The sequence below is a fragment of the Cyclopterus lumpus genome, chromosome 7, assembly GCF_009769545.1.
Source record: "Cyclopterus lumpus isolate fCycLum1 chromosome 7, fCycLum1.pri, whole genome shotgun sequence".
Taxonomy (NCBI): Eukaryota; Metazoa; Chordata; class Actinopteri; order Perciformes; family Cyclopteridae; genus Cyclopterus; species Cyclopterus lumpus.
In genome coordinates this window covers 17,240,282-17,251,003 of record NC_046972.1, presented here as the reverse complement: position 1 = coordinate 17,251,003, position 10,722 = coordinate 17,240,282, and the positions used below count along the sequence as shown (strand labels likewise).

General features: G+C 38.7%; 1 protein-coding gene across 1 annotated transcript; it reads right to left on the bottom strand.

Annotated features, from left to right (window-relative positions):
- Window positions 1-6,067: 6,067 nt before the first annotated feature.
- On the bottom strand, window positions 6,068-10,347 carry mul1b (mitochondrial E3 ubiquitin protein ligase 1b). Its single transcript, XM_034536531.1, has 5 exons — window positions 10,262-10,347; window positions 8,784-8,926; window positions 8,587-8,674; window positions 8,342-8,462; window positions 6,068-7,463 (listed from the first exon to the last, which is right to left on the bottom strand). Exons 2-5 carry the CDS (start codon window positions 8,901-8,903, stop codon window positions 6,734-6,736), a joined length of 1,059 nt encoding a protein of 352 aa, XP_034392422.1. The 5' UTR covers window positions 8,904-8,926; window positions 10,262-10,347; the 3' UTR covers window positions 6,068-6,733.
- Between the last annotated feature and the right edge of the window lie 375 nt (window positions 10,348-10,722).

Here is a 10,722-nt window from a genome sequence, read left to right as displayed (position 1 = left end):
AAACAAGTAGTTTGAAACTAGCTAGTTAATCACAAATGAGGACGTGCCGATACTCACAAACTTATTCATGCTCTGGAAATCAGAGACGAAAGAGCCCTGCTAGTTCTGTCATGATCACAGCTCATTTACCGCAAGTGCCTGACCAAGGTCTAAAGTTGGCAGAAAATGTAGATCTGGTCATTGCAGGAGAAGCTGCGTGGATAATGATTGGCCATTTCCCCAAAATATACCCTTATCTCTTTTTTGATTTGTTTCTTGAATCTGTGTGTGGCCTCGATGGGCATCTTTCTCTATTGATTGACTCTCTTATTCCATCACAGTGTTGCTTTACTCAGGTATTTCTTAATGTGTTGGTTGTATTAATTGTTCTGCATGAACACATGTGTTTATGTAATGATGTTTAATGACTGACTTGCCACATTGGAGTCAGTAATGCAGTATTTGCTCTCTGAAATGATAAATACAATAGATGTCATATAGTACTATTGCTGTGTGCTGTAATTGCAGTAATTAAGTACAGCTGTACGTGTTCTAAATTGTATTTTTTATGTACTGGGTCAGTTGTATAGTGCAGTATCTTTCAACTTGCTGTGTGTGCCTTTATACATGATCGTTGACTGTTTGAGGGTGTCGAAAGCTTAGTGTCTTATGAATGTTGATGCTATGAACAGCTCTGCAGGTGCATGTAATAAAATAACTACCACCAAAAGTACAGGTTCTATAGCCATTATATTCAACAACGACACGGTTCAATGCTCAGACCCTTCTCTTCTTTATAACCCCCAGTGGCACTGTGTGAAACTGATTGCCGTGGCACTTATTCTCAATTGCTTCTCCATCCACTGGGGTTTGGTTTGTACTTAATTTCTCTTTTACTCTGCAAACAAATGTTGAACTGCAAAAAAATGTAAACACACATACACAGAGTTAACTAAATGCATATTATAATTACATTCATTACAAAGGCTTTAATAAAAAAACAATTTTAAACAGTAAAAAAATGTTACTAATGCATTGGACAAACATTTAAATAACTATGCAATTGACACCCTTTCATCCCCATCAGTTATTTTTAAAATTAAAATATTCCACATCAGTTATTTTTAAAATTAAAATATTCTATTCTACTATAAAAACTGTGTCTCCCAGTCAATATTGAAAAGTAACAGTTTGGGTTTTTAATGCTTTTATTATGAATGGACAAATATTCCCACAATTTTCTTATGCCTTATGTAGTGAGTGTTTAGTCGTGACATTCTTTTGCTTTTGCTTTCGGAGCCATGGTTCTCTTCTACAAAAACGTCCCCCCTTTCTCCAGGATACACCTCTCGGCAAATGTACATGTATTAGTGAATAAGGCCCATTGTTTTCTCGGGTAGGTCTCATAGTGAAGGACATGCTGTATATTTACACCTGGCTGAATAGGTGACGTGATGTCACCGTGACATCCGCGGTATTGGTTGTATCTCTCCAGCACATGTGACACGGACACATGCCTCATTAACAACAGAAGCTGCCATAATATGGCTCCTTGAAATCCAAGAGGGTACTAGCAATTAGGATGACTAGCCATCATTTGAGCCATCATTTACCTTTACAAGATAAAACATGCAAAGCATGAGAGAAAGACATGTAAGAGGATGAGTGAATGACAGAAAACCCCTCCCCCTCCTTCATAGATCAAACAAGATTCAGCCCTGACAGTTAAGTACCATGAAGAGCACACATGCATGCAGTAACACAAAGAGTTGTGTACATCTGGCAATCTATTCAGGTGCATTGTGATATTACATATGGAAACAGCACACAAAGCATGCTTATTCATTTTCCAAATGCACAATTAAAGGAAAATTACCAGATAAGAACCACATACTGTTGCTAAGCTACTGACGATAAGACAAGGCATGAGAATATTTATACTTTAAATTATATAATTTAATGTAGAGTATATACGTATCAAAAATATTGAACATATAGAGTCTACATGTTCAATATTTTTGATACGTATATACTCTACATGTTCAATATTTAGTAAAGTACACTTGTCATTATGTTCCTTTTTAAATCACTTAAGTCTGATCAACAGGCGCAATTATTTTTTTGCATCCCCGCTGCTTAAACTCCTCGGCTGCAGAGCGGAGGTCGCTGTCTCATTTGATGTCGGCCTCGATATCACAACAGTTTAACGTGCACATAAATAGAACAAACACAAGTAATTACACTGTCTGGTTGAAAGCTAGTCCGCAGGCAGGTCGTGGGTTAAAATAAATTGAACTTGTCTCAACTTCAGGGATGATGAGCAGTTCCCATGGAAGCCATTGTTTTTTTCTCCCCACTATATGGTGCATCAGGAGTGCTGCATAGGAACTCAATGATGATATTTAGGTCGCGTTGGCACGATGGAGGGATACGATACCTCGAGCACTATTTTAGTAATGACATCTTCACATCTTTGAAGAGCTAAAAGAGCAATATGATCGAACTAACAAAAAATAAAGTCCGGGTGAGCAAATGAGATTACCTGGCCGAACAAAGGTGATTTACGTGACCCTCTCATACAAGCCAAATCATGGATACACCAATCCCATTAGTCAGAGCTCTGTCGCCTAGGAAACGTAACACACTAATTAAACTAAGTCACAGTTCCAGAAAATGCATACTCTAGCTATATCCAAATAGATATCTCAAATGAATAACTGTATGCTGTTAAAAATAACGTAACAATTAAGCAATCATCGCAAAAGAATTGTGAGTTTTTTTTTTTCATTGATGTTGAGGCAAATTTGTAATTTGTGATATTGGGCTATACAAAATAAACTGAATTGAATTGAATAGAATTATTTATTGAATGTATTAATATTTTTACCTTTTAAATTAACTTTTGAATAAAATATTGCATATTTTCTATACATTTATATAACTATACTATATATTTATAAGTCTATACCCCCCACACTTCATGAGCCATTACGTATGCCAACTATAAATGTGTGATTTAGCGAATGAGCAGACTGCAATATCCTCTAACTCACACATACTTAACATGAACCTCATGTTTTTGAGAGAAAATAACATTGTTATAACTGTGATTGGCTAATTTAATGATTGCATTTATGTATTTCACAATGTAATTGCAATCAGGAGAGAAAGAAAAAAAAGTATTATGAAAAGGTAAAGAATCAATGACAGACCAAACCCTTTTAGTCATGCTGATAAATTATTCCTAAAAATAAAGCACTCATATTTGAAGCCATTAGAAAAGCTCACTAGTATGCACTAAGTTCCACTGAGTAGTTCTACTCAAGGCGTATACACAAGTATGTACTAGAACTTCTTGAGTATTTCCATTTGACGGTATTTCTTTCATGTCAGAAGAAAACATTGCACTAGATTATTTTACAGCTATACTCAATATTTTGGAAACAAATCATATAAAATGTTACATTGTTCTACATTAAGCCACCCAAAAGTATATTTAATAGCTATATTTGATCCACCTCAGACAACTACAACATTAAAGTGCTATTTACCTTTAAATACATTAGTAATATATCCATTATATGTCCATTGTACATAATAAGTGCTGTTACTTTTGATACTTGGAGTACCTTTTTGTTGATAATACTAACTAAGGACTTTTACACTGCGATATTGCAATTTTCATGTAAGCTTTGAATATTTCTTCCACCGCAGGTGTGCCTTCAGCCAAAACAGAATCCTACAGTGAGATGCAGAGACGATGTCGAGGTCCCTGTGGTTTCAGCTTCATCTTGAAAACAATGACATTGGAAGTATTAAAGCAAAAATAATGATAGGACTCAAAAAGCTTTACATTTGGATGTTCAATTAATTAACAGTGTGGCATTTAAAGTACCCTTTTATCCCTTGCAGCATAGCTGTGTACTGCAGCAGAAATTAACTTGAATGACCTTTAAGTGCAGTGAAAAACATATAAAATACAAAATAATGTATACAATAGGAACAAATTTGTCAGGATTAAGACCACCTGCCTTCTGATTCTATTCATCCATCCATCCATCCATTATCACCCGCTTATCCGGGGTCGGGTCGCGGTGGCAGCAGGTTCAGCAGGCCGACCCAGGCTTCCCTCTCACCCGCAGCACTTTCCAGCTCATTCTGGGGGATCCCGAGGCGTTCCAAGGCCAGCCGGGAGATATAATCCCTCCAGCGTGTCCTCGGTCTTCTCCGGGGCCTCCTACCAGTTGGACGTGCCCGGAAAACCTCTAATGGTAGGCGTCCAGGAGGCATCCTGACTAGATGCCCGAACCACCTCAGCTGACTCCTTTCGACACAAAGGAGCAGCGACTCGACTCCAAGCTCCCCCCTGATGTCCGAGCTCCTTACCCTATCTCTAAGGCTGAGCCCGGCCACCCTACGGAGGAAGCTCATTTCGGCCTGTAAATTAAATTACAGTGCTAAAGAGCAGTTAATTGTACGTCTACAATCGTGTATTTTGACCAAAGTGAAACCAAATCACAATTAATAATCTGACGATTTAGAAGCCCGTCTCCATGGTCTGTCGCAGCAGATTACACGGTAATACCATTTGCTTTTCAGATCAACGTCATGTCTCAGCTGGTATTCGCCCGATTAATCTAACTGTCTGGGATCATCTTTGTTTGGGAAAGATATATCTAACCTGTTGTGTCAGACCAGACTGCTCCAAGTGGTGCATGTGCAGGAAAATGTGATATCTTTCAAAATTGCAAATGGTGTTAATCAGAAAATAAATGCTGTAATCATAGCTCTCATAGTGCAGTTTTCGAACACTCATGTGGTACTGAAATTCAAAATCTCACGTGGGGAATAATAGAGGGAATGTCTTTGACGGTTTTCTCACTGTTCACATGGCTTGAGGGAGGGTCACTGTCTCCTCATTGGTCCAACAGATTGGATGTTTTCGTCTCTCCAGCAGACATTTAAATCACATGCTTCAAAAAGGTTATGGTTTATTTGACTATTTATTCCACTCAGGTTTTTCATAAGCAAATTGAAAATGCGCATAAAACAGGTTGATGGAGATGTACTCATTACCAGCCTCGCCGAAGCGCACTGCGAGCACACCAAAAATGATACAATAAACAAAAGAAATCCAAGAAATAATGGAATGGAAATCAAGAAATGGAGTGACATTAATATTTATAAGTATAGTTCAGGGTCAGATATGGACTGATAGTTAAGTGGCCATGATGAGGCTGTTTGTGCCATCAATACAGTACAAGAGGGAGTGCATAATACTCTTCCTGCTTGATAACACTGTATATGTGACATTTAGCTCAGGTTCCCAGAGACCAACCGGCATCAGCTCACTCCAAGAAAATAGATATCAGTGGGAAAGCTGCTGAATACTAATAATACCAAGGCACCCCAATGTAATGCACAATAAAACATTCATGGGATAACGCGGAATGATAAAATTGATTTTTTTTTTTTATAATACAGAATCATTTGAAAGTAAAAGGGAATTCTTCTGTGCAAACTGCCTTAATATGTCTTTCTCTAGAGCCAGAGAGGGATCCCTGCTGGCTTAAAATTGTATCGAGCTGTTTGCTTTTCAATTGTCTGGCTAAAAATTAGACAGAATAAAGATTTCTTCTTTTTTTTTTTATGTGGCTGGATCACATTGGACACAGCAACACGCTGCCTTGGCACATGCCCCCATACCTACCTGACCTGGTTGGATCACAGTGAAACACACTTTCAAACATTGATTGATGTATTTGTATGCCACTATGACAGAGCTATACATGGTTAAGCACTTAAACACTGCCTTTGGATGAATGGTTAGATGACATTTTTTGTTCCTCATATTTCAATGTACAGCCAGTTTTAAATGAAGCAAAGAAAAACCAGGAGGTGAAAACAACTGCTTGCATTGGGGGAGTATGTGGCGTCACACCTTTGTGTTTATTCATGCTGTTGGGATTCTGAATCCTGAATCTCCTCACAGGCAGACATCCCCCTCTACTGGCAGACATCTACACCTTCTTCAAACAGCTTTCTCCTTGCATCTTTATCTTGTACAATGATTGAGTAACAATGAGTATTTGGTCTCCATTGCATTTTTCTTTAATACGATTTCCGTTGCAAATACACAGGTTTTGGCCCAAGAAAAGTCCAACAATCAGCAGCTGTGATGGTACAGAGGTTGGTCCTGTACAGGAAGCACCCTTTAACAACATGTGCATGTGCTGTCAGCTGCTCTGTGTACTGAGCTAAATGTCTGTAGAACCTGAGCACATGCAGTATGTGTCCATCTAGGAGTAAAATTAAATAAGAAAAACAGGGTCAGCCTTTTCCCTTTCTCCAAAATACCAGATAGAACCTTCAGTCTTGCAGATAATTTGATTGTGTGAACGACAATCTCTTCGTCTGAGCTACACAAAACACAACCTTAACTAAACCAATGGCTTACCAAAGCATAATCCCAAAATGAATAGTGTTCACAAAATGTAGGCTTTATGGACTGTACATTTAATATATACCACGGCTTACTAACAGTTAAATATGCCTTTAAACAGAAGGGCTCAACTGTGCACTCGCTCTTACGTTCATTTGAACATTTTACGGGGAACATTATTCGGCACCAGTCAGTATGTAAAAAGGGAAGCAAAATGTACCATTAAGACATTTGTCAAGCCAGCTTTTGAATGACATATTTCCAGTGATATGACTGTAAAATGAAAAGTAGACTTCTGATGTCATTACCACGTTAGCTGTTGTAAAGAGGCACCACCCTGTCTATCGTCGCCCTGCAGATGGGGCATTTCTTTGGCTCTGGCAGGACGTTGAAGCATTGGGTACAGGCACACACATGACCACACTCAAGGAACACACAGGACCGTTCCCGGCTCAGGCAGACTGTACAGCTGGTGGGTGACAGGCTGCTTTCCTCTATGTTGAGTTCACACATACGTTTCTTCTGCTTCTCCTTGAACTCCTCAAGCATGCTCCTCTCCTTCTTGCTCTCTCTGTGGTGGAAGTATCGCTTCCACAGGATGAAGAGGAGTGTGGAACAAGCTGCGACACCAAAGACAACAGTCAGAATCTTCCACAGTCGGACGCTATTGCCCTGCTTCTTGAGAAGAGACTCGTAATCCAGTCGTGTGAGAAAATAACGAAAGCCCTGTTTGGGAGGTTGGAGCTTGATCAGGTTGTTATCCAGGACGAGCTCTCCAACACCTGTGACGCTGTCTCCCAGACGCAGCATCTCCTCAGTTTCATGGATGCCCTTGGGCCGTTCCCCACTGATGAAGTGGCCAATAACGTTGGACAGGGACTGGACGGTGGGGTGAAAGTTCTCGTATGTGGTCTCCAGGTCCAACTCTGCAGCGTCTAGTGGACGTATAACTCGAACTGTGGCAGCGATACCGTCCTCATGAGACCCGAGAGAAAATGGAACTGTGTTGGTGCGCTGGTGGATCACTTTTTCTGTGTTGTTCCTGTTCACAAATATCACAGCAATTAATGTTTTGTTTTGGGGCAACCAACGGTTATTTTTATTATCAATTAATCTGTCGATTAGTCGAGAAGCTGCTCTGGTCCGGCAGAACATGGAAGAGAAATAGCACAGGAATTTCCCCCGAGTCAAAGAGAACATTTTCAAAAGTCTTCTTTTGTCTAGACAACTGTCCCAAACCCAAAGACATTTAATTTGTTACGATTTTAAACTGAGAAAAACTGCAAACATTTTTTAGGCATTTTTGTTTGTTTAAAAATTGCTCATAAGGTAAATAGTATTAAAGGATACAATTTCTGCAGATCGACTTATTGTTTAAGTATAAGGTTTGTTAGATTATGTCTGTCACAATACAGTCCAACTGAATATTTTGTCATTCCATAAAAATAAGGCAAACGCATTTTTAAATATATACACTTAATAGTTTTTGTTATATAATAAAAAGGGGAACAAAAGGTCTAATACCACTACTTTTCCCCTTAGTGACTGGAGGGGTGTATCAGTGCCTGTGAGAAGAGTGAAGGACACACCAAATTATTTTTATATCATGCACGCAGAATGAGAACCATCGGTATTCTGACAAATTAATGCAGACAATAAGAGACAATCATGAAACATAATATTATTATTATTATTATTAACAATAATAATAATAATAAGGTTTTTCCCTTTCAGTTTCTGACTTATTTTCCCGAAGAACACATGACTTGTGATTAACAGAGCAGATATGTATGCTGTTTTGACAATGGTTCAAAATGCTATTTGAGTTGGATTTAAAATAAAATAGCACAAACTGCCATAGAAGCTTCATCAGGTCTTCTGACTGTACTTTACCGTGAATAAACCCTTTCATTCACTTACCAGAGATGAGTGGTGCGATTCCACACCATCTTTTCCTCCTTCAGGGTCAGTCTTTCAATCACGCCTTTGCAGTTATCAACAAACTGGCTGTTTAGAGTTTCCTTCACAGACCTCACTACACCTGCATAGTGCAAAAAACAGAACACAGTGTAAAATTGCAGTAATAATTATGCATGATAACTTTTAGCCTTAGGTTTAAATTAACATGTTATTTGCACTAGGCTTTTGGAGCTGGCCCAACAAACCTTCTATGACAGCATATGGGACACATCTTCCAGGATTTTCAGACAGGATGCTTTTCAAATCCTGATCAATGGAGACCTTCTTGGCTGCCTGCAGAAACACACATTGAAAGATTAACAAATACAACATAATAGGCAATAAATTAACACACTGCTGACATTCACATGACCGAGACAGAGTGCTTAGTAATGTGGCTGACCTTTAATCTGGCAACTGTTGTAGCTCGGCTCTTGTAAATAGAATAGAAGAGTGCAGTCAGGGCTGAGCTGGTGGCTAACACCACGATCTGCACAGTTGAGGGTTTCCCACTGGAGTCCATCCTGTGATTTGCAACATTCAGTGCTGTTGTGACAGAGATGACAGATTAAGAGGTTGTCTTTCAATCACAGCTACGTTTGTTGTTGTTACAAGAAACCAGTGGTGGAAAATCCGTATAATTTGGAGCCACTTGTACTTTGAGTATTGTCATTTTCTTCTTAGTTCCTCCACCAACCGAGAGCTGAAGCAACTAATAACCATTTTTCTTCTCAATTTCCCACAGCCCAAGTTATTGAAGTCTTATTTGTTCAACAAAAACATAAAAACACAATCAGTTTACAAAGATATACAATGGAAAAGCCACAAATCCTCACCCAAAAAATGTTTGGGGATTTCTTTCACTGTTTTTGCTGGAAAGATTACTGAAACAATTCATCAATAATCAAGACAGAGTACACTCACGTACATTTTACTCTGCTGTATTCATTTGTCCGCTAGTTACTTTATACATTCAGATTTTACATATGATCATATAAATGCTTTGCTGAGGATAAGTAACTCTGGATCAACTAATAACATCCTAATGCTATAATAAATACAGATAATATGGTCCTCTCAAAGTGGCATTTTTGCATGGGTACTTTTGATGCATTAGCTACATATATATTATGAATAGCTCGCTGCTTTTAACTAAGTAAACATTTGAACCCTGGATTTTCAACTTGTAACAGAGCGTTTTTACAGAGGGATATTACTACTTTTACTCAAGTAAAAGTTCTGAAAATGTATTCCACCACTGAACAAAACATGTATGACAACACAGACTAGACACACAGTAAATAAGCCCAAAGGGGGACAAGCTGGCTGTTAGATTGAACTCAATTTAGTGAGAAGACTAGCTTGATAATAGTCAACAACTAGTACAATTGGAAGACGTTGACACAGCGGTAACATATCCATTAGCTTGCTGGCTGTTGCTGACAGCCATAACTTAACGTAACGTTACTTCACTTGTGCATTGAGACACTTTAATGATGGACGTCCAGATGCGGTAACCTAACGTCATCCACCACGCATGTTAACGCTAGCTGAAATAAACTGATATTGTCCTTGGTTAAATACACATGCTGTTTAAAGCCTGGAACACCCTTTAAACTTAGCGTTAAACCCATTAACTGGCAAACTAGCTAAACGCCAACTAGTTAGCTAGTTACCTGTTAGTCACACACTTCCTTAACGTTAATTGAGCTCACTAGCTCGCGCTAGCAGTTTGTTTGCTGTAACGTTAGCTCGCGACGCTTCAGCTGAGTTAACGTTAACACAATGTGACCGTCCGTTTAAAGCCTATCGTAGCTGTCATGTTACAACACATTTTAATAAGCGATAACTTATTTGCGCTCAAAAAATGAGTTTTCTAACCTGTATTCACACGCGTGCCACTGTCAACAGAACAGCTGCGGGACTCGACGCTTCAAAATAAAAGCTTCTGAAATGTAATATTCCTCCCTGCCAGCAGAGGGCAGTGGAGAATAAGTTATAGCACATAAATACACGGGTGTTAATAATACTATTCATGATGGTATGTCTTACAGAGCCATCTTTCATCTTATTGTAGACTACTGCATCGTAAGTAGTAACTTTAAGTGTCAAATCAATATAGTGGACTATAAAGTACACAAATTATCTCTGAATTGTAGTTTAGTGGAAGTATAAAGTAGCATACAATGGTATACTCAAGTAAAAGTATCTGAATATGGTTAGTGCACTATTTGAGTAAATATACTGGCTACTTGTTGGCTTTTTTACTATGACAAAGTCAACATTTCCTTCCCCACACTAAACCCATAGCTGTGTCCTAATAATGTAACACAAACACATTC

Coding starts and splice junctions, on each gene's coding strand:
- mul1b (XM_034536531.1), bottom strand. CDS start 8,903: ATGGACTCCAGTGGGAAACCCTCAACTGTGCAGATCGTGGTGTTAGCC. Junction 8,675..8,783: donor CAACAGTTGCCAGATTAAAG/GTCAGCCACATT, acceptor GTGTTTCTGCAG/GCAGCCAAGAAGGTCTCCAT. Junction 7,464..8,341: donor AATCGCACCACTCATCTCTG/GTAAGTGAATGA, acceptor ATTTGTGAACAG/GAACAACACAGAAAAAGTGA.